Consider the following 24,770-nt stretch of genomic DNA (forward strand, 5'->3'; position numbering starts at 1 on the left):
AAACTGCATACACTTGATTTCTCTTGCCAAACATAGCAAAGGGTAAATGGATAGTCAGCAAACTAACTTATAAGAGTGTCTAAGGAAACAAATGATTTGCAATTGGTCCATGCTACCTCAGGGCACTGCGCTAGAGAAGACGCACAGAATGAGTAAAGACTCTGTATAGTAAGAAAGCTGAAATGGTGTTTCCACAGAATCTACATAGTTTGCCCTCATATATGTGTTGTGGTAGCTTTTCACTTATCATGCTGTTATGAACCGTTAGATGATTACTGCAAATACTCTACCATCTATTTACGCCTGGGTGTAGTGTGCTGCCCAGTGTGACAGCAGCCTTCCAACATAACTGTAACAGTTGGTCTTCAAAATAGGCTAGCTCAACAAGGTTTGGTGTCTCCACTTTTTCTTTGTGCTCAAATACAAGGTGAGAGAGGCTATTTTTTACTGCCAGCAACACTGTTTGCTTACTGAGTACTACGGTCATTCTAAATGCCACCTGCAAAGCATGGCCTCAACCATGGGAACTAATGAGCAGTCAAGATATAGGACGGTCTGGTCAGGCAGAGACAACAACAGAGATTGCCCATGGGAACAGCCGGATTCCGAACTCCAGTGTAAGTCTCAGGAGCCACAACAGCAGAATGAAACATAGTCCCCTAACCTCCATGTAAAGAAGTAGACTTGCTTGAACCGTCAGTGCAATGGACCTACCAAAATCCCACACTGCAGTAGCAGCTTAGGATCACAATGCCCAAGCAAAAAGTTTGGCTACTGTCAATGATCCAATACGTTCTCCAGAGCAAAAGAGGGCTTCCACTGATGGTCGAATGGACCACATTTTCTTGATGGTGACAAATTAATCGGGCTGTAAATCATTATCTGAAACAGGAGGGCGGGGGTAGAAGACCCAATCTTGACACCAGGTGCTTTCAAACTCGCAAGGCGTTACTGGCTTTGACCGTAGGGCTTGTAAGGAGGACATCAAGTGTGATAGAGATTGGGGATCTGGTAGGAGGTGACTCGCTAACTCAACAGCTCAAAGGAAGCATAGGGGTATATTCAGTCACCGAGAACATGTACATACCCCTGGGATGACTCTTACCAACAACACAATGCAACTCTCCATGCAGCCTTATTCTGCATGCAAGCAAAGTTGGCTCTGAAACGATACTTGATCAATGATGGCACACTGAGTGCAGGCATCTAAAAAATGAGAGTGCGACGTAATGCTGGTCAGTTGGTGCATAATGCTGGAGACAAGATGCAATGACAAAGTGTGGCATGAGTCACCGGAGCTAAAAAGAAAAATAGAATGGATGAAAAAAGATCTAATGATCCAAGAGGTACCAGGGGGTCATTGCCCAATGTTGGGATATCAATGAGCAATTTGAGATGTATATAATTCATTGAAAAATTGAGAACTGTCCCCAGCAATAGACATTTCAAGAACTATAATAAAGGCATAAAATGAAATACAGTCTAAGAAACAATATTAAACTTACGTCACTACAATTGGACAAGTTAGAAGGGAGTGATAGCCCAGGTGACGTTTTACTTCTTGGCTGCTCATCTAGTGTATTGTTATTGCATTTGTCCAGCTGCTCATTGTTTATTATTAATGTTATGTCATTCTCTGGAAAAGAAAGTACACAAACCATATTGGAATTAATGCCACAGTTATTGGTCAATCGTCATTTAGCATTGCAAAGCAGAGAACAACATTAGGCATCTCATTGTCTTCCACTTTTATCTAAAAAATTTTAGGAAACCAGTAAAAAAACTTAAGTAGGTAAAAGGATACACTTTACATTTCAAGGTCCCACCAATATTTCTATTTATTTTTTATCTCGGCTAGATGTCCACATTTTCATGTTTGTTTTCCTAGATTTCAATATCTACAATTTCCTGCTCTTGGTTTTATAAATAGCGGGCAGAAAATTGAGATTTTCTCCCCATATCTCAATTTCATAACAGTCTTATTGTTTCAGATACGAAAAGGATAATACTGAGTCAGTCACCTGCATGTGTTTAAAGAAACGCGATTTGAACATCAGGATGTACAATGTAATAACCCATGGGTAAAGTGTCATCAGTCAATCAGGTAGAGTAAAAGAGAGGAGCACTAATAAGAAATAGTAGGAAATGAAAGAAAATCACAAAGAAGATGAGGGTATGCATTTATCAGTAGCCTGATACTGGTATAGTAGAGGAAGAGATCTCCCAGATTAGATCTGTTGATTTCCATTTTTATATACATCATATAAGCATTGTTCACCCCTGTTACTCAGAGCTTTACATTCACCTCTGAGGTAAGCAAGTAGTGTTGCAGTTAACCGTCCCTGTTAAAAACCCATCCAACTGCAAGGGAGATGCCAAAGAAAAGGCTACACCACATAACATTTTGAATGACATAAATCAGGAGTCCGAACATCTGCTAATTGGAAGGAGGAAGAGACGCCACTTCTGCTTGAACAACTATTTTTGAGCGATAAGGGGCAGAAATAAGTGTTACAGGTTAGTGTAAAGCAGCATGACCGACAATGCAACAGAAAAGGAAAAATGCTTTAGAAAAAGTGCATGGCATCCAAAATCAAATATTCTGCTACAGAAAGGGAAACACTTTAGAAAAGGTGGCAACAAATTGCTACTTAATAAGATATGCACACAAAGAATAACTGTTGCAAACGCACACTGAAAAATATGTTTATGCAACATTTGTATCTTGTAGGAATGGTCATGCTTCTATCTGCCATTGTAAGTAGCAAGATGCATTTAGACTTGAATAAGTGAGCAAATATATGCACAAATCATGAAATGCAGCAAATCTTCCAGTTTTTACGACCCTGATGCTTCTCAAAGGCCAAACCTAGGGAAGCAATTTCATTTTACTTACCTACGATTATAGGCATGCTGTATTAGCAGATTACCACAGTTTGAAACTATTCTAGTTATATTTTGGTGTTGCCATTTATAAGGGAACCAAGGAACGATGAGGTACATGCACTAGTAATTCACACATTTTGCTTCCTTACGATCTGTTTATTTACTCCGTGAGAAGCATTGTTCTCTCGGAAAACCACAGCACATGAAAAGCATATGGCTTGGCTGACCTTTGACAACTTCCAGTGAAAGATTAGGAATTTAATCTATTGAAATGACTAAATTTGGTAAAATTAAGCTACTGACGTACTTTTGTAGCGGTCCTGCACTGGTATCTCCACCCGGGTACTAATTAGGTCAGATCCAAAGTCAATTACCCAATTTGCCACACTTGGGTTAATTAACGATATTAACGATATGTATCCAGAGAGCAAATTTACACAATAGTCACATTTTAAAACGCTACCGCAATGCTACCAAACACATCTAATAGAGCATTAGAGTTTAGGCATATTTATGCAGGTAATATAGAAAACAATCCTTAACAGAGGATATCACTGATCTATAATAAAAAATCCAAGAGGAAAGGGCAGTAGGAATTCTATTTGGCAATCATTAATGGGGGGACGGCTTAGAGATAATGATGACAGGGACAATTCCGGTTTTGCTACGTGCAAACTAAAAACGTATCTCAATAATAAACATCAGCCTCTTCATTAGACATTTGTGCATAGAATACAGTATACACCAAAGATACTAGTGAGTTTTGCATAGGATATTGATGCTAACTGCACAAGAGGTTGACATCTTGAGTCAGGAGTTCATGACTCTGGCATGGACTTACCATAAGCTTTCCGTGTGCTGATTTGATGCATTTTTAATACTGTCAAAAATTAGTATGGGAGTACTCTAATCAATAATAGCATTTTAGGGGTTTGTAAAGAGATGCTTTCTCCGATTCGCAGGCATATAGCACCAGCCCAACTACTAGCCAAGACGAGACTAGCAATGATATCAGAGAGAGGTTCTATGAATAAACTGAGGAAATGGCAGCAAGACCTGCTAAACTTTAACAACACTGCAGAAGCATACTTTATGCTGTTACCATAAACAGCATGCCATCAAGATATTTGGAGTCCCCTCTGCAGCTACTTGGAGAAAAGGGGAAATAAAGATGGGACATGAAGAGCTGAGGGACATGAAGTCTGAAAGTGATTACCCATAGCTCAGGTGGAATGTTATCTCTAGACTCCCAAGATGCGGAGCACTGGACTTGAGGAAATAAAGATGATATGAAGAGCTGTGGGGCATTAAATGATTATGCACAGTATATATGCAATATTATGTATAGACACCCAAGATGTAGAGAGATGGACTTAATTCTTCTTGCAACACTGGTTCCAGCTTGAAAACAAACACCAATATATGCTAGAAATGCTATTCTTTCAAGTGGAATGGGACAGATGTGTAACTCCATACTATACTGCTGTACCCCATACTAAAATGTTTAATTGCCATCAGTGTACCTTTCTTATAACTTGTATGAAGTTTTTTTAAAACATTAACTTGCTCCTCCAAAGAAAGCTTGTGAGGCAGCTTTGCATGATTTTAATTTTCCAGTTCTCTTTGCTTATTGACGATCCTCATATTCGTATTGCCAGAGTTGGACAGATGCTCTGTGGCATTACAGGTGTTAGGTTGTGTATGGAATTAAAATTAAAAGCGATACACACCAGCAAGAATTTAGTTCAGGGTTCCAAGGGAAGCCAGTGGTGATCCATTTGCATAGGGGATATGTTCTCTGGAACCTTTTGCTGAAAATGCATTCCAATAACCAAACTTGGCAGAAGAAATTGCACATATGTATCAAGAGTGCTACAAAAAGTTTTCCTTTTGTTCTAGATTCTCAGCTACCCTTGGATGAAAGGGAGGACAACTCCTCGGACTGACATACAAATTCATCAGATGTCTTGGAGTCCCATATATTTACCACACAAAACCAAAATGTTAGTACAACACAAAAAATTGGGGGTTCCTCCACAAGAGATAATGCCAATGAGATCTTCTGCAGCTCTTCTTCCATGTCAAATAAAGAATAGTCTTAATTGGTTACCTTTAGAAATACAAAACCTAAATTTGTTGATTATTCTCAGCGAGAGACATGCAAGAAACTTTATCCTCTGATAGAGATGAACTGACAGGTGTTTAAAGAAGCACTCGCAACCAAGGATCAATCAATCAATCAATCACTGCATTTTTATAGCGCACTACTCACCCGGAGGATCTCAAGGCGCTAGGAGAGGGGGGGTCCGCTACTGCTCGAACAGCCAGGTCTTGAGCTGCTTCCTGAAGGCGAGGTGGTCCTGGGTCAGGCGGAGGTGGGTCGGGAGGGAGTTCCAAGTCTTGGCGGCCAGGTAGGAGAAGGACCTTCCCCCTCTGGTGGCTCTTCGGAAGCGGGGGACGGCGGCGAGGGCGTGGCCGGTCGATCGAAGCTGGCGTGTGGGAGCGTAGAAGTTGAGGCGGCTGTTGAGGTATCCTGGGCCTTGGTTGTGTAGGGCTTTGTGTGCGTGGGTGAGGAGACGGAAGGTGATTCTCTTGTTGACCGGGAGCCAGTGCAGGTCTCTCAGGTGTCCGGAGATGTGGCTGCGACGGGGGATGTCCAGGATGAGTCGTGCTGAGGCGTTCTGGATCCGCTGGAGTCTCTTCTGGAGTTTGGCCGTGGTACCGCGTAGAGGGAGCTGCCGTAGTCCAGACGGCTGGTGACGAGGGCCTGGGTGACCGTCTTCCTGGTCTCGGTGGGGATCCACCGGAAGATCTTACGTAGCATGCGCAGGATGTTGAAGCATGACGAGGAGACGGCGTTGATTTGTCTGGTCATGGAGAGGGAGGAGTCCAGGATGAAGCCCAGGTTGCGTGCGTGGTCTGTTGGTTTGGGTGCGCTGCCCAGGGCGGGGAGCCACCAGGAGTCGTTCCAGGCGGAGGGTGAAGATCCCAGGATGAGGACTTCCGTCTTGTCCGAGTTCAGTTTCAGGCGACTGTTCATCATCCACTTGGCAACGTCTGTCATCCCTTCGTGTAGGTTGGCTCTGGCGGTGGTGGGGTCGTTGGTGAGGGAGAGGATCAGCTGGGTGTCGTCGGCGTAGGAGATGATGTTGAGGTTGTGTTGGCGAGCGATGGCTGCGAGGGGGCTCATGTAGACGTTGAAGAGGGTTGGGCTGAGCGAGGAGCCTTGAGGAACGCCGCAGATGACTTCGGTGGCTTCTGATCTGAACGGGGAGAGGCGGACTCTGTGTCCTTCCGGCGAGGAAGGAGATGATCCACTCCAGTGCCTTCTCCTGGATTCCGACGTTGCTGAGGCGCTGCACTAGGGTGCGGTGGCAGACAGTGTCGAAGGCCGCGGAGAGGTCTAGGAGGATGAGGGCCGCTGTTTCTCCGTTGTTGAGCAGTGCTCGGATGTCATCGGTGGCTGCGATCAGGGCAGTCTCGGTGCTGTGGTTGGCCCGGAATCCAGACTGCGAGAGGTCGAGGGATCCGTTCGTCTCGAGGAAGGCGGCCAGCTGCTTGTTGACGGTCTTCTCGATGACTTTTGCAGGAAACGGGAGCAGCGAGATGGGGCGGTAGTTCTTGAGGTCGGTGGGGTCGGCTGATGGCTTCTTAAGTAGAGCGCTGAGTTCGGCGTGCTTCCAGCTCTCCGGGAAGGTAGCGGTGTCGAAGGAGGTGTTGATGATGTCCCGCAGGTGGGGTGCGATGACAGCGTCAGCCTTGTTGAAGACGTGGTGAGGGCAGGGGTCGGTCGGAGATCCGGAGTGGATGGAGTTCATCGTGCGGACGGTGTCTTCGGTGCTGATCGGGGTCCAGGCGCGGAGGATGGTGGTGGGGGGCGGTGGTTCAGTCGTGGCGTGCGTCGGTTGAGTGCCGAAGCCGTTGTGTATGTCCGCGATCTTGTTGTAGAAGTAGGAGGCGAGGGAGTTGCAGAGGTCTTGTGAAGGGGTGATGTTGTTTCCGGCGTTGGGGTTGGAGAGCTCTTTGACGATGTTGAAGAGTTCCTTGCTGTTGTGTGCGTTGTTGTCCAGCCGTTCCTTGAATGCAGTTTTCTTGGTGGCGTGAATCAGTTGGTGGTGTTTTCGGGTGGCGAGCTTGAGGGCAGTCATGTTGTCCGGTGTTGGGTCTCTGCGCCAGGCTTTCTCGAGGGCTCGGCAGTTCCTCTTGGAGCTCTTGAGTTAGTCGGTGAACCATGGGGCTTTCTTGCTGCTGGGTCTGCTAGGCGGGGTCCTCAGAGGGGCGAGGTCGTCTGCGCAGTTGCTGATCCACTTTGCGAGGTTGGTGGCCGCCTGGCTGGGGTTCGTTGCGCCGGTGGGAGGGTTCTTGCTCAATGAAGTCGCGAGCTGGTCGGCTGTGATCTTGTTCCAGCTTCTGCGTGCAACCTGTTTCTGGTGGTGGTGGATCGTGGTCCTTCTGAAGCTGAAGTGGACGCAGCTGTGGTCCGTCCAGTGGAGTCCGGTGGCATGGCTAAAGGTGATGTCCTTGCTGGATGAGAACACGGGTCGAGTGTGTGTCCGGCGTAGTGGGTGGGGGTGGTCACCAGCTGCTTGAGTCCGAGGTTTGCGAGGTTGTCCAGCAGGGTGGTGGTGTTGCGGTCGTTGTTGTTCTCCAGGTGGAAGTTGAGGTCCCCGAGGAGGATGTAGTCGGCGGAGGGGAGGGCATGCGGGCTGATGAAGTCGGCGATGTCTTCTCTGAATTGTGTGCGTGGTCCCGGGGGTCTGTAGATGAGGGTGCCTCTGAGGGTGGTCTTGGGGTTGATGTGGATCTGGAAGTGCAGGTGTTCGGTGGGCGCGAGGGTGTCGTCGGTGTTGGTCGTGATACGGATGGTGTTCCTGTGGATGATGGCGATGCCTCCCCCTGTCTGGTTGACGCGGTCCCTCCGGATGATCTTGTAGCCGTCCGGGATGGCGATGGCGATGTCGGGCACTGAGGAGGCGTTCATCCAGGTTTCCGTGAGGAAGGCGATGTCCGGGGCTGTGGTATCGAGCAGGTTCCAGAGCTCGACGGCGTGTCTGTGGACGGAGCGGGTGTTGAGCAGGATGCACTTCAGGTGGCTGCTGCTGGTGCTCGTCTTGGTCGGTGCTGGTGTAGTGCAGGTTCGGATGCAGGTGAACTTGCAGGAGTGGCAGCAGAAAGGTCCGTGGGTGCGCCTCGGGGTGGCTCGGTAGCAGCCAGGGATCCGGCCGGCGTTGAGTGCGTTGAGCTCGGTGGCGTCGTAGGTCCGGCGGGTGGGATGGTGTCTGCGGGGGCCAAGGGTCCTGGCACTGGGCGCGGTCCAGGCGCGGACGGGCGCAGACTGGCTTGCCTTCGGCACGCCAGCGGCGCGTCCGCTGCGCGGCCTCGCAGCGGCCGCCATATATGGGTAGCCGGGGAGGAGGGGTCAGCTGGGAGGCGGGTGGCATGAGGGTAGGCGGGGCTAGGGGGAAGCGGCGAGAAAAACAGGCGGCAAGGCCAAAAAACGACGAGGCCCAGAAAGGACGAAAAAACAGGCGAAAAAAGCGGAAAAATAAGGCAAAAGAAGAGGCGCTCTGGGGGCACTCACACAGGCAGACCCTCCAGCTTATCGCGATTTTGCGATTTGCAAAAAAATCGCGAAATCGGCCGATCTGTTTAAATGCCGCGATATTTGGGCAAAAGCCCGCGAAATTTGCCGTTTCCGCCTTAAAATCCAGCCCATTTTCAATTCCCCAGCTGTAGGGCGAGCTAAAAGGTGTGAGAGCGCGACCCTTTGTGAAACGCCCTCTGTCATTCATCGGCCATCCTGTGGTGAGGTGATCTGCGGGCCCCCCACTGACTGACTGTTGCTGAAACGCATTTGATGTGTCGGTGTTGGGGGTAACACCCTCATTCGGGTGCTAATCTGTCCACCTCTTCACCAATACAGACGAACAATCACTGGAGTAAACACTTCTGACTTAGTAAGTGCGTGGAGAGGTCAGATAGAGGGGAGGGATTTGGGAGGTGCTGAAATAGAGATTAAAATGTACAGACCATTCCGAAAAGACGGGGCTTCGAAGGAGCGCTGGGCGCTGCACTTCTGTCGTCTGGTGTAATCGATGCTCGTCGTGCAACCTCAACCAATGTGTGCGTCACCCAAATGATTTATAGCTACAAAGTATACAACAGAATGGAACTCGCCACGGAGAGCAAAAGAAAATACACTGTAGTTCAATAATATTGTAGGGACCAATACTGCTGAAATGGAAGAATGAAACTTCCTTGAAAGTCTGAGAAAGCCAAGTGCCCCCTCTAGTGGAAAATATAGAGATCTGTTGAGCACCATTTATTATTACATCTCAATAAGGGGTGGTGGAGGGATATAAATGATGCAGCAGGTGCAGTGGTGCCGGGACCCCAGGTTGTGGAATGCCCACTGAAGATCAAATATGGCGCCCTTGCTTTTACAACTCACTCGGGGGTTAGCGGCCTATTTTCCTTTGTTTGTATTAGGGCCCATTGCAATCTAATTTCGCCACAGATCGCAGTTTAGTCATACTACAATGCATTACGTCCTTACATTTATTTAGGTTTGTCATGCTGTGCTCGAGCAGAAGCGAATTCCAATGCGAAGAGGAACCGAAATCCATGGCTAGGGGGCTGTCTGTTAATAGTAATCGTTTTCATTCAATGTCTTTTCAGTCATTCCGACATCTATGGGGTGTGTTATTTACAGCATGTAGCTCTGTGATGCTCACCTTCTGTGTTCAGCGGCCATCCACTTTAGGACAAGCATTTACAATGCAATGGTCTCGGCATCATTAAAGGTATGCAACACCCACCCCCATATAAAAGAAATACACTTCTATGAAGAATGAATAACTCAAACAGTAAGATATCTGTGTTTGGTGTTGCGAAAAACCCAAAATAAAATGCCGCTAAATGCCGCTAAATTTCCATTTTTGTGCCGCTAAATTTTCATTTTTGTGCCGCTAAATTTGCCAATCCATGCCGCTATATCCTGGGGGGTCTGCACAGGGTACACGGAGGAAGAGGGGTCAGCAGGCAGCAATAACAATAACAGTAACGGCGCTTTGGGCACTCACACGGGATACACGGAGGAGGAGGGGTCAGCAGGCAGACAAGGAGCAACAACGGCAATACGGAGAGAGCAGGGGACAAGGTAGCAAGGCAGTAGGCAAAGGCAGGTGAGCACTGGTGGCGCTGCAGAGGGGGAGCGACCTACCCTGAGGTCAAGGGTCGCTACCTCTGCCTCGCAGCGGCCGCCATATATGGGTAGCCGGGGTCAGCTGGGTGGCGGGAGGGTAGGCGGGGCTAGAGGGAAGCGTCGGGAAAAACAGGCGGCAAGGCCAGAAAACGACGAGGCCCAGAAAGGACGAAAAAACAGGCGAAAAAAGCGGAAAAATAAGGCAAAAGAAGAGGCGCTCTGGGGGCACTCACACAGGGTACACGGAGGAGGAGGGGTCAGCAGGCAGACAAGGAGCAACAACGGCAATACGGAGAGAGCAGCGGACAAGGTAGCAAGGCAGCAGGCAAAGGCAGGTGATCACCATCTATCTCCCTTCTCAAGATAGCCTTATGTCTCGGATAGTCTTGTGGCTTCTCATCATATGACTAACATTCTTTGTGGTATACTTTCTTATAAAACGATTGTCTGGGGAGGTCTGGAGAACGGAATCCTTGCGAAGAAGATGGTAATACTTAGAATGAGAGTCTCCTTTAACATCATTTAGAATCATTTACAATCATTTATTCCTCAGATTGGTTTTACTACAGGGAAATGAGCTGCTATGCTGTGTAGGAACTTTAGTACCTGGAGACTTATTTATCTTTCATCACTTTAAAACGTTTAGCTTTTTCCTTCTCTATTTTCTTTCATTTCTCCTGCTCTAATGCATTCATTTCTTTTAGCCTCCTTTACTCAGTGCCAGCCTATTTTTTGTTTCTTTCATTCCTTCTCCATTACCGGGTCCATAGCTTCATTCGCTGCAAAATTTGGCCTTGTGAAACAACATTAAAACCAATGGTGCTGACTTCGGTTTAATGAGTAGTGGAATATCACGGACAACCTTCAGCGCAAGAGCACCAGGCTTCGACATAGGAGGAGAATCTGACAAAGGAACTTGACATCCGAGAAGCAGGAAGTAGTGGAAGGCATCACTTGTTTAAGGGGGCGGGTAAAAAGTCCTACGAGTTACCACACACTAACAGATAATTATTTTAGCTTTTGTATAGTTCTTTTTTTTTCTTAACGGAGTAGGTACAATGTGCAAAACAGCAGTCTAAGCTATCCTCAGACAGTATAAGTACAGCAGAGAACAGTAGAACAAGCTTCTCACATACAGGAGTCATGAACAGTAGCAGTGCAAGACCGTACCCAACCTCAAAACAACCAAATCTACACCAAAACACCCTCCCACCAATTACCCCCTCTCAATTCACAGTATACATTGTACAGTAGACAACATGCTTCCTCATATACAAAGAAAGAGCATGGATCGAAGAAATGAAAATTTCCCTACGTTTTGAGCAATTGGAACTTTAATTTTAAATGATTAAAATGAACAAAAAAACATCACAAGGCTATACAGGGAGCAAGCGGAATGCCAGAGCTTAAAGGGACAGATGAAGCAATTAGATTTTGGAGGTTGAATTACAGCAGTAGAGGGAGCATATAAAATGTTGGCCTCATCTGCAGAGCAGTGCACAGTTCAGAACCATGTGCCATCTGGTGCAGTCCACAAGCAGAATACAGGAGACCAAGAAGTCTCAAAACCACCCCACTGAGGTCAAAACATCGGTATCCTAGTCCAAAAGTACAGGAGCCTCTGCGAAGAAGTCAGGTGTGACGCTGGGACATTGATCAAAAACCCCAAATATGTTAGGAAGTCAGCCATCATCTGGAGGTGTTACACAAATGACCAGAGCGAGCCTGCAGTCAACAGCCAGATAGCAAGGTAGGGAAAGGCTGGAATATCCAACTTTTGAAGGTGTGCTGTAACAGCCACCACTTTCGTGAACACTCGAGGGGCAATGTGAGGCTGAAGGGTAAAAGACAAACTGAAAATGCTTTTGGCCTACCTTGAACCACAGGTAACATCTGAGGTACTGAGGCAGGAGATTTGAAAATAAACGCCCTGCAAGTCCACCGCTATCATCCAGTCTTCTACAACAAGGGCAGATAGAACCTAGGCCAATCTCAGCATCTTGAATGTGTCCTTCAGGAAAAAACTTAGAGGGCATAGATCTAAAATAGGACAAAGGTCTCCATCCTTCTTTGGCACTGGGAAATATTAGGAGTAACATTTTAATTATTTCAGGGCCAGGCACTCTCTTTTTGACTTCTTTGTTCAAAACAGCCTGGACTTCCTGCCACACAATGGATAAATGTACTTTCAAAAGCCCCTGATGTGGGTCAGATATGCCGAGGGTTTGACAGGGTGTATCCTTTTTAAATGATTTGGAGCACCAATTTGTGATGCTCTTCCCCTATTGGAGCTAATACCTTATTATGCCTCCTACAGGGTGGTCATGTGCCGCTGAGGGCAGGGATTGTGTTCCGTGGGTAAAAAGGAGTAGCCACACACTGTGTTTTGACCCGAGGTAAGAGTAACAGGCCTGGCTGGCCTGGATTTTGGCCGCTAGATCCATGATCTCACCTTTAAAAGGACAGGGGGTTTGTTGCTGGGAGAAGGGCAGTTGCTTGGTCTTAGTTCTAACCACCTGCCAAAGCTTTGAATGGGGGGACTTTGCTGAGAATACAGGCACAGAAAAGTTCTGTGGCCCTTCTTTCTTCAAAGAGCTTCAGTACAGAGACTGCCTCAGCTCCCCATAGCATAACTATTAATGAAGATTGTCTGTCACCAGAAAACCTGTGGATCCCATCCACAGGTGGCGCCGAAGTACACTGGTACCAATCACTCTGCATAAGCAGTTGATAGTCTCCAGTCCTTAATGATTTGACAACCAGGCTCTCAGGTGTATGATACCGTTTAACCCCTTCCCTGCGGGGCTAATTCCCCCGCTGTGCTGGGGGGACGCACGCAGCGCCCCGGTGCTCGTGACGAGCTGAGCTAGTCATGACCACGCCCGTTCCAATGGAACGCCCAGCACAGCAGGGGAATTATCCCAGCGTGGGCGCGGCGCAACTGTCATGACGAGCTCGTCATGAGCACACGGACACCGTGGCTCATAATGAGCTGAGCTCGTCATGAGCATGGGAGGGGTTAAGGAAAGCAGGGTCTCCTGGAGCAGCTCTGTGAAGACTAGCCACTTGCATATTTACCTGCATGAAAGAGAAGTGTTGGGCCATTGTACCCATTAATGTGCCAGTGAGCTTTGCTATAGGAGAAGAGGTTCCGTAGATGCCTGTCCGGGCTGCAGAACTTCGGTCAGAAAACAATGGATGGCAGCTGTAGGTCTAAAACGTCAGCTGCACATTGGAGGACCACAGCAAAGAAGCAGATGTCTTCTTAGTTGAGCCAGGGAAATGGCACTTCTGATTAAAAGGCTTTGTAGTTGGCTGGAATTAGTGGAAGCTATGATAGTGTCCAAATCACATGCCTCCTATCGGTGCTGTTAATCATGTGCAGATTAACAGCATCATAATATTGGGCATCATCCTCATCATCTCCATTGCCATCTCTGAGATTATGCTAGCTGGTCACACCCAAAACAAGTTGTGGATGGTTTGTGGACAGTATTGTGCTGTCCGAGTCAGAATGAGTCTGAATAGGTTGTGAGGAATGACACAATGTTATTGAGGTCGGGTCAGATTAATTTTAGTCAAGGCCAAATACATATGGTCCTCTTCCAGCTTCTGCAGCCTCAGGGCTCACACTGACGTGGCAAGAGCAAGTGATGGTCTTTGCATCAGAACTGGAATCAGGTTAGCATCAGCCCCAGAGCAAAGAAGAACCCAGCAGCAGGGTCAAGAGGCACAAAGTGAATCGAGAACAGACCCACTGACGCTAATTCAATTAGATGCCTCCTTGAAGCACTGGGGCCCAAAAGCACGCCAAATATGTGCAGCACAGCGGGACTTATGTGCTTCGATCTATGTTTGGCGAGGTTTCGTTTGGCTGCACAGACCAGACTACCTGGGGTCCTTCTGGGCAACGACCTCCCAATCCTTGGAGTCATGCATTGACCCAAGACAGCAGAGGCAGACCATGTGGGGGTCTGTCATAGACATCTAATTGTCACAGTTCCAACACGGCCTAAACCCTGTTGTTTTAAGAGGGGCCATCTTCCCTTGCACACAGTATACAAATCTATCTAGCATGAAAAAAGAGGAAAAGGTTTGGAAGTGAGCTATGGAGCCACCTCTGAAGGATCGGTAAGAACAGAGTTAACGTCCACGTTAAAGGTTTATACTTCTATCCGGTTCCGATGTCGTTTTTGAGGCGGGATGAAGCACACATGAAGTCGCATTAAGTCAAGTGCCAGTACGTGTGGCCGATGCTGCAAATATTCGGATATAATCTGGTAGCTAGAGGTATTCACAAGTTGAGGAATCTGTGTGTTTATATGTGATATGCTTAGTTTATGTATTTATTTACTTTAACTCTGTACACCATTTCTGAATATTTATTGGATTATGCTGCATCAATATAAATAAAAAAATAAAAAGGTAGAGGAATATGTGGTTAGAGTATCCATCAGAAGTTCAGTTTTGGAGGCTTGCCTGGGAAAAGAAACGCTCCACCTGACTTAGAAAAGCTGCGCTACCCACACTTGTGTGTTTTGGGTATTTTATATTTTTGCTCCAGTGAAAATTACCAAGTTCAAAAACACTGAACGTGCTCTACTTTTCATAGAGGGATGTTCGAGTGTCCAAAGTGAACACTCAGTAAAAAGGTCATTGGCCTGGATTTCAGCAGTTCTAGTTCAAGTTTTCAGGCCTTTCTACCTGCTCCCAATTGGCAAGACTGCTCCTTAGCTTTCTGTGTTAAAGGTCTGTGCAGTCGTCTGTAACTAGCCTATCCTCCTGTTTGGGTAAGACATGCCATGCTTATTTGAAAGGTATCAGTCTCAGGAAGTGGTTTTCAATAGGGACATTATATGAACTGCAACAAAAGATGGTTACCCTTTGCAACAAAAGAAGGTTACCCTTTGGGAATGGTGGACATGGCAAGGCAACCTGCAAGCCCTTGTGTTTAAAATACCTTGCCTACAATTGAAGAAAAAATGGTGGGACGGAGAAGGTGCCTCCATCTCAAAACCAGGTTTCTCCTCAGTGAAACACCCCAATATTCTTTCATAAGTGGCTAGCTGTCACTCAGAACTGTAACTCTTTAGCTAAACCAGTCTAAGTTTAATACATTTTCTAGCCTTAACCAGCTTATACTAGTCTGAGTTCTGACTACTTGCACAAGGATCCTGCGAAAACAAAGGACACAGGAACAAAATTCACTCTGTATGGGAGAATACTAAACACTTTAAACAAAGTAGCATTTTGCAAATACTAAGTTTCCCAGCAATGCTTGCCAAAGTCGGATCAAAACTGGCCATCTGATTAAAGGGCTTTGTAGTTGGCTAGAATTCGTGGAAACTAGGATAGTTTAGATTAGACCTGCACCATGGAAATGTGATTACAGTTGTCCTCCCTTTGTCTGGCCTCATAGAAATTTCAAGGCTGGAGGAAAATGCGATGAATTGCCCTGTAAGAAGAAAGCTAAACTCTGAAGATGTGTATAGTTTAGCAAGCAAACAGTGTAGAGAATGCCTCAAGGAACCAGGCCTTCGAATGAGCCAATGAATGTGTGCATCCCAGCTGGCATGAAGAAAAGAAAGACCAACGACAACAGCACCTGGCTTAAGGAGCTGCAAAGTCTCCTCCCTGTACACTCCATGGTGAGTCTGCACTATCCCCTACTAGTTTCCTACATAGCCCAAAAGAGATCAATTAGGTCTTCCCTTCACACGCCGGCCAAAGGGTCATGTTCTGTTTAAAGCCAGTCATGCTAATTCTAAAATTGAATGGATCATCTTGATGTCTCCTTTGGTCCACGACTAGGCAGTTTATAACTGTGAGTTGACCAAAACCTACAGGTTAGTTCTAACTTGGATCATAAGAAGTTGTAGAGTCCACTGGGTGCCACCGATACTGTAAATGCCTTCTACCATTGGGAAATCTTGACAGTAAACATGTCACACTATGGGCACATACACTTTGCTCTGAACGCATCAGGGCCTTTTTTTGTTTTCCTGCCACAAACTTCTTCTATGGAGGGGATCTCTAAATATGGCAGGAAGTTCTTCACCAGGACAATGGAGGTCAAAGCTTCCGTTAGCCCAGAGGGCTAGCGTGGCACCCATCAAAGTTTAAATTAACAACTACAACCGGTTTTGTTCTTATCTGGCTTTTAAATTAACAGTTTCTAGGTTCACCAAATGCAAGACCACCGGAAGTCTAATGTAATTAGAAAATGAGACTCATGGCATCACGAAATTTACGGCAGGCTTCAGCTAAGGAGCCTTTTTGTTTTGTTGCTGGGTTTTTGGGAAAATAGATGTTTTTATTTTTGGGGGGGAACACTGAAGCTATGGCACAGCTTATGGAGTGGTGTACATTGTACACTATGACAGAAGTCACGAAGTATATCACGTTTTTTGTACTGAGTGAACCTATGTGGGAAGCAATGGGGGTAATGAGAAGGCGTAATAAGACCAATAACAATAAATCATTTACAAAAGACTGGCAGTAATTTGTTACATTTTGTCTGCAGGGTGTGGAGTAGTGTTCCTTGAAGAGATTGCTTTAGTTTCTTCTTGTGTAGTTCATGTGTCAATGGGGTTACTGCTCCAGATCGCCTGATGCCAGAAGCTTTGAGTTCCTAGGCCAGGTATGTTAGGGACTAATTTCCATTTCTTAAGGCTTTGCAGGTGATACAGCAAGTATATGGGACAGACAGCATAGCCAACTTGCTATTCTTTGTCTAGCATCTATCTCACCAACTGAGGGTGTGCTAGTAATACTGCAGTAAAACGGATGAAATCCGAAAACAGCCCATAGCTCTTACGGTCCGATAGGTTTATATACGCTATAGAGTTCAATGCAATTTTCAAATTGATACGGAAATGTTTGGGTTCTTATTTCTGGGAATCATAATTTTAACTGCTTTCATACACATAGATACAGGTTAATAAATGTCGTTTTCCCAGAGTTAGTATTTATTGTGCCATGCAATATATGAACTTCTAAGTCTTGACTGCTCATATTCGTCACCCCTGGAGAAGAGCAGAGAGATAGCAACTATCACTTATCCCATGGGTTCAAGAGAAGGTCTCATACTATTGTATTCAGTATTCACTTCAGAAGGCCACCTCAGCTGGCTGGGTCCTAGTTCTGAAGCCACCTTGGGGTAGTTTCTGATTAGTTCAGACGGTCACGTTGTAGGAAAGGAAATTTCACCTTGTAATGCTAGATTTCTATCCTGGCAATGTTTAGTTAAGCTCTTTAATTATGAATGGTAGTGCACTTTATATAATGATGTACTGAAATCCATTGTCAAAAATAAGAAAATCTCCAAGTTAACTCCATTTAAAAAAGCTGGATGTCACAATATCAGATACGGAGAGCATCAAGACAATGGTCTTCTGTAATTTTCACCCTTTACCTCTTTATTACAGTTTGTCAAATATAGGATTAGGATTTCTCAGTAATTAAGGGAGAACACGGATGTGTTTATGCAAGCTTTTATTGCTTCTAAAGGGACTCTGTAGAGGTTATCAATAAGCTTTATTTGGTTTCAAACACCACCACAACAATAAAAAAAGCTAAAAGTCAATAAATGGAAAAATAAATGGATAACTGCATGGAAAACCGTATTGATACAAAACATTTCAAATATATTGTTACAAGGAGAATTGGAGATATACAATAACTCCTTTTAATCGATTACCCACTCCTCCTTATATATTATTATAGCCTCCCATAAGAACTTGATAAGAATCAAAGCTGTCCCGTATTGCATAAATTTGAACCTTAGCTTTATCTGTTTTAAAAATTGTGTCCGGTGTACCTCATAAAATGTACAAATTTAAGATATGTGTAATTTGCATTGTTCACTATCACCACCACACAGGCACACAACAAGGGTGGGAGGTCGGTCCTTTACTCTAAGGTAGGACACAAAGCAATGAATATTACATCAGAACAAGGTTAAAACAAATCATTGCTATGGGGAATATGCATGTTGCTGATAAAATTGTCGGCCCTCATTGGTCAACACCAGCTCATGATTTAAAACACTATGCTCTCCAACATTTTGTTCTATTAGGCAACTTTAATATCCATAGTGAAAATACTTCCAATACAGAATCTGCTCAGTTCCTTTCAGATCTGCCCAAGTTAGGGCTCAAAAAGCTTAAATCCGGTCCTACCCATTCGGCGTGTCACGCGCTGGATCTCATTCTGACCAACTCTCTCTGCATCTACACTGAGGCCCCCCCCGTCCTGTAGTGTGGTCTGACCACTCCCCGATTGATTTTCAGAATATTGGTACTCAGGTGGCTATTCCCCCTAATAAGGCCACTTATAGTCTTAGGAGACAAGTGGCGCAAAATCACTCTAGACGCCTTCAAGAAAGAGTTCATGGCTCCCAAGAAATGGGAGCCGGGGGATATCAACTTACAAGATGAATATCATGATGCTCTACAATCAGATATCGACATCCTTGCCCCTTTAAAACAACAACACCAAGATCAAACAGAGATGGCATGCGTCCTGGTACTCGCCCAAATTGCGCAAGGAGAAGTCAAATTGTGAAAAGGTGGCATCAGGCCCATAACTCGAAAGAGACCTATAAGTTTATTTCAGTGCTTTACCAATATAAAAAAGTTCGGCAAGCCCCCATCGCCGCACAACTTAGCCAGGCTTGGAACTCTAACAAAGAACTCTACAAAGTTCTTAAATCTTTCACCAAGCAGACTGCCTATACCAATGAAACCCCCTTCTCAAGCACTATGTGAGGCTATCGCTAACCATTTTGAAGAAAAAATAAATTGTATCTTGGATACATTTTCTGTAGCTTGTGATCTTTTGAGAAAAGTACCTCTCTACACCCTATCTAACAGGCAATGCCTGCCTCAGGGTGGATACTGTTGAGGAAATGCTGAAGTCTGTTAAATCAGGGTTGCCTTTAGATATAATATCAGCTAAGATTTCCTCTCTGTTACATTAACAACTTGCTCCTTCCATTTGCCAGATATTAAATCGAGTGGAATGCAGCCCAGGTAATTCCTATTCGCAAGAAAGAGAACCTCCCAGCATCAGATCTATCAAATAATGAAACTATTTCCCTTCTTCCTCTGATGAGCAAACTTCTAGAAGGTTATATTAATAAACAAATTACAGAATACATAGGCTATTGCATGCCTGGGTTCCTTGCAGTCCGGTTTCAGACCTATGTTCAGCACTGAATCTGCGCCCATAGCGGTAACTGATTACAGAACTGATATTCTCTCGACAACAACCACGTTGTTCTGCTGGTGTTGGATTTATCCGCAGCCTTCTACATAGTGTCCCATCGTATACTGCTTCACAGACTGAAGGAGAAAGGAATTTGTGGGCGAGCTGTACAATGGTTTCGAGCTTTTTAACTCAACGCATGCAGACCATTAATCTTGGACCTTTTATTTCTCGCACTATTGAACTTAATAAGGGAGTGCCACAGGGTTCCTGTCTTAGCCCTACTTTAACATTTATGCAGGCCCCTTGCTAAAATAAGCAGAAAGTTTGGATTTACACCCATCTTATATGCAGATGATACTAAACTTCTTAATCTTTTAATAATAGTACTATGACCCCTAAATTCTGCTCCTCGGAAGGCATGAAAGAAATCTCATCTTGGATGACAGAGAACTTTCTCCAGCTGAATGCTGATAAGACGGAGATTCTGCTCTTTGGCAGTGCCCAAATCCTCTGGTCTCCACACTAGTGGCCTCTTGACTTGGGTAGTACCTGTTCCTAAGACAGTGGTTAGAAATGTTGGTGTTCACTATGAAAGATCAGGTAGTGGTTACCACTGGCACCTGCTTTCATACGATGAGTCTCTTGCGTAGAGTATTTCCTCCCCTCCCACTCTATGTGAAAAACTCTTATTCAGGGACTGGTAATCAGTCGCCTAGACTACTGTAACACATTTTTTTTTAAATTTATTTATTTATTTGGCTTATAGAGCTCGACAGATACCCAAAAAGGGCTTCCCGGCGCTAAGCATAATAATGAACTCGAGGGAAAGGAGTTGGTTGAGTAAGGGAGGACAAATGAGGTCACTGGTTAAAGAGCCAGGTCTTAATGGCTTTACGAAAGTACGAATACCTGCTTTCGAGACGGAGCGGTTGGGGAAGGGAGTTCCAGAGTTTTGGGCCGAGGAGGGAGAAGGATCTACCTCCCATCCTTGCCCGACGTGTTTTAGGGACGCAGAAGAGACCTTGGGTGGCAGATCTCAGGCAACGGGCTGGCATATACGTGTGCACCAGGGTCTGGAGATATTTGGGAGCCTTGCCCCACTTTATTCTGTGCATGAGGCTGAGTGTCTTAAATTTGACCCTATTTTCGATTTTAAGCCAGTGGAGTGCCTTAAGGTGGCTGGACATGCGGTCTCTCCTATTGCATTTGCAAAGCAGCCTAGCTGCCGCATTCTGGACCAGTTGGATACGTTTTGTAATTGCCTGAGATGCTCCTAAATAAAGGACATTCCCGTAGTCCAAGCGGGAGGTAATTAATGCATTTATCACCGTCTTTTGAGTGTCACCAGGGAGCATCCATATGATCTTTCTGAGCCATCTTAAGATTGTGAAACAGGTGGCTGAGAGGGCGTTCACCTGGGGCTCCATGGTCAATTCTCTGTCAATGACAAAGCCCAAGTTGCGGACCTGGCGTTATGGTGTTGGCAGTGGGCCCATTTCAGATGGCCAATGTCTGGAATTCCAGAGGTTCTGGTCGGGGCCTACTATCAGAACCTCGGTTTTGCTGCCGTTGAGTTTGAGCATGTTTTTGTTCATCCAGGATGAGATGTCCCTAAGGCCTGCCTGAAGGCGGGAGGGAGTATCTTGGTTGTCATTTGACAGAGAGAAAACTATTTGGGAGTCGTCAGCATATGTGTACATGATGAGACCTGCGGCTTCAGCAATCCGGGCCAACGGGGCTGCATAGAGGTTAAAAAGCAGGGGGCTTAATATTGATCCTTGTGGAACCCCATGTGGGGAAAAATGGACCTTAGATGTCGCATTGCTGGAGGAGACTTGGAATGTCCTAAGCGCCAGAAAGGATGCTATCCATTCTAATGCCTTACCTCTTATGCCTATCTTGGAAAGGGACGCGAGCAGTGTTTGATGGGAGATGGTGTCAAACGCCGCGCTGAGGTCTAAAAGGATCAGCGCGGCAGTGTTGCCCGAGTCGACCAGATGTCGGAGGTTTTCCACAACTCCAAGTAGTGTGGTTTCCGTCGAGAATCCTGTGCGGAAGCCAGATTGGGAGGGGTGCAAGATGTTGTTAGTCTCAGTAAACTTGGAGAGATGTTCATGGACATGCTTTTCCAGAATTTTGGAGAGTGCAGGCAGGAGGGATATTGGACGAAAATTAGCCAAGATCTTGGGGTCAGCCGTTGGTTTCTTAAGGAGGGGGGAGACCATGGCGTGTTTCCAAGATGACAGGACTGTGGCCATGGTAAGGGATAAGTTAAGGGTTTGGCTTAGCACGGCAAGGAGAGGAGTGTCCAAGAGTCTAAGAATGGAGATCGGGAGAGGGTCGACTGGCGACCCGGATTTGACCTTTCCTAGGATGTCCTGTAGACCTTGGACGTCTATCTCGGGCCACGAATTGAGAGGCATGTGAGACAGATGAGGTTGGGTCAGGGTGACATCTGTATAGGATGTGAGGTTTTGCGTACTTGTAGACTGGGCTTGCTGCTGTATAGTTATGTCTTGATGAATGGTCTCGATCTTGGAAGTGAAGTATTTTGCCAGTTCCTCACAATGCAGGCTGTCAAGGGGAAGAGGTTTGGAAGAAGTGTTTGCGCCTGCAAGCTCTTTTACAAGATTAAAAAGAGTTTTTGATTTATTAGTAGTTTCAGTTATGGATTGAGTAACGTAGATAGATCTTGCATTCTTGCAAGCTTTGTGGTAGAGCTTGAGCTCACTTTTGTAGAGTAGATTGGCGGCTGGGGAGTACTCCTTCCTCCACAGGCGTTCTAAACGTTTACATTTAGATTTAGAGGCTTTTAGCTGCTCGTTATACCACGGGGCAGGTGGTTTGTGGGAAGTGGTTTTTTTGTGGGCTAGGGGCAGGCAGGTGTCTAAGGCATCTATGAGCCATTTATTGACGTTGGTAGCTGCCAATTCGATGTCGCCGGTGTTTAAAGCTTCCTCTGGAGTAGTCAGGCTTAGAGTGGACATAAGGTGTTTGATGTCCAGATTTTTCCAGTTTCTTTTAAAGGACTTAGTGGTCCCGCTGGTGGGGCTGACGGCTAGGTGGTTACCCAGATGAAATTTTATTAGGAAATGGTCTGACCAGTCTAAGGGCAGAGCCTGTTGGCACTGTAACTGGGGGAGACTGGAAAAAATGGGGTCCAGAAGGTGTCCCTTAATATGAGTAGGACCAGAGTTCCATAGTAAGAAATTCATGGCGGCGAGATCTTGAGTTAAGTTTGTGCCTGGTTTGTTGGCAGGATCGTCAAAATGAATGTTTAGATCTCCGAGAACGGATAGATGGTTGTAGTTCACCCTTACCGAAGCAATCCAGTCCGCTAGGTGTGTGGCCCAAGGTAAAGTGGAGCCAGGCGGGCGGTAAATCAGAAGGCCAGTAAAAGTGAAGGTAGGATGAAGTTGAAGCTTAAAAAGAGCAGCCTCACTTGCAGGAAGCTGGATAGGCTCCAGAAGGCATTGCAGTGTTTTCCTAAAGATGACTGCTATACCGCCTCCGCTACCGGAAGGTCGGTCCTGACGAATGATAGCATAATTGGATGGTAGGGCTTCGGCGATGTCTGGGCCAGAACTAGCATGTAGCCATGTCTCGGTAAGAAAGAGAGCGTCAAGGGAGTTGTCGGACAGAAGGTCGAAAACCTCCCTTTTGTGTTTGCAGAGAGACCTGCAGTTAAGACTGCCGAACAGCTGGCGGCGACATACGAATCTTTATTGAATAAACTCAGGTGGTGCAGAAAAAAGCAGCCCAACTGGTCCAGAACATGCCAGCCAGAATTGATTTTCTTCCCCTTCTGCGACTACTACACTGGCTCCCTATAGGCAAGAGAATTAAGTTAAAGATCTGCTGTAAAGTACATAAGCCCTGAATGGCAGAGGACCCAGTTATTTTAACAGAAAAATGTATCCCTTACCAGCCGAGCACATCCTTACAATCTGGGAAGAAATCCCTCCTTATTACTCCCCGTTTTAGGAAATCCCGTACTGGGGGCAGAGTCTTTTCCTACCTAGTACCCATTACTGGAATCGCTTAACCTCTCATCTCTTGGAGTGCTCGGACCATCTTTCCATCTTTTTTTTCTGCAGAAAACTACTTAAAACTGAGCTCTTTTGCAACTAATTCCTCATGTCCAGTGTTCCTTCCTCAGTAGCACAGAGGTAACCCTTTGGGGGTGATTCAGGCGCTTTACAAATTAAAATCAAATCAAACTAATTTACTGACATGTTTAGTGTCCGCCATTGTAACACCATATAGAATGGCAGGATCAAAAGAATAAAATCCAGTCTACTCAACCTGTCACCAAAGGCCTTAACATATGAGCCATGGAATTTTGTCTGCCTGATCCAAAGATAAACATTCAGCAATAATCTTCCTGTTAAAACACATCTCAGGCTGGGTCAAATTCTGGGACAAAGTAGGATAGAGCGTAACAATCAAATCTTCAAGAAACAAGATGCCCAGGTCCCTGTGACAAACAAAGGTAGAAAAACCTTGTGGGACAGAAAGGTACTTTTTGGCACACATTTTCAGCGAGCTATAGTTTCAAATGTGTGCCCTATATTGAGCCAAAGAGGCACATTTTGCTCTATATATAATATGTAGGTCTTTGAGCAGCTTCCTCCCTAAATTTGCTTAAATTATATTTAATGCAAAAATGTATGTGTATTTGCATTGTTTTAGCTGTGACTACTGCCCCCCAAGTGCAGAGAACATCAAAACACAGCCTCAAGTATGAGGAGGTGGATGTTGTAGTAAGCTTAGTAGCCTCTACTTTAAGCTGAAAAGTGTAATCTGCCTTCGGACTGCATTTCATAACAAACGTTTTAAACAGATTCACTATCAAGTCTAAGAGATTGAAGGGCCTTGCGAGTACAAGCCATGCGTACTGAATCGTCTGCATACAGAAGTACAGGTATTGGTCTCTAGCCATTTGCAGTACGTCCATGCTTACGTCAAGAACCCTGCTCAGATTATTAGTGTAAAGAGAAAGGGTGCCAAGACACAGCCCTGATGTACTCCACAGTCAATGGTAAACTTCTGTGTGCACTTACCATAAATACCAAACCTAACTTTGGCATACTTGCCCAAATAGATTTTGCTCAGAAAATTAAGTAAGCAACGCTCAATAGCCATCCAAGTCATCATACTCCATGATTTGCTGTGGTTCACACAGTCAAACGTACCAGAAAGGTCCATGAAGGCCATATAAATAGGACCTCATCTTGCTAACGTGTATTTCCCGATAAATAAACTTAAAATAATGACAAGTAACAATGTCTCTGAAAGAGACATAGGTTAGTTATAGATTTCCCCCAGGCATCAGACTGGATCCGGAGAATTTCTTCTCAGAAGTACCCTTACGTGTTGGTCGGCTCCACGTCCGTCTTTGTCGGCGGGATGACGTTGCAGTACCACGCCAGAAGCGCAGGGCCATGCAAGACACGGACCACAGGTGCGC

At 45.7% G+C, this 24,770-nt stretch overlaps 1 protein-coding gene across 1 annotated transcript in view; it reads right to left on the minus strand.

Moving 5' to 3' along the window:
- TENT4B (terminal nucleotidyltransferase 4B) overlaps nucleotides 1–24,770 on the minus strand; it is a 338,706-nt gene that overhangs the window by 35,544 nt on the left and 278,392 nt on the right. Inside the window, exon 10 of the mRNA XM_078670099.1 lies at nucleotides 1,506–1,636. Within this exon, the coding sequence (XP_078526225.1) occupies nucleotides 1,506–1,636 (131 nt within the window). The remainder of the gene's footprint in view (nucleotides 1–1,505; nucleotides 1,637–24,770) is intronic.

This window comes from Lissotriton helveticus, chromosome 12 (assembly GCF_964261635.1).
Source record: "Lissotriton helveticus chromosome 12, aLisHel1.1, whole genome shotgun sequence".
Classification (NCBI taxonomy): domain Eukaryota; kingdom Metazoa; phylum Chordata; class Amphibia; order Caudata; family Salamandridae; genus Lissotriton; species Lissotriton helveticus.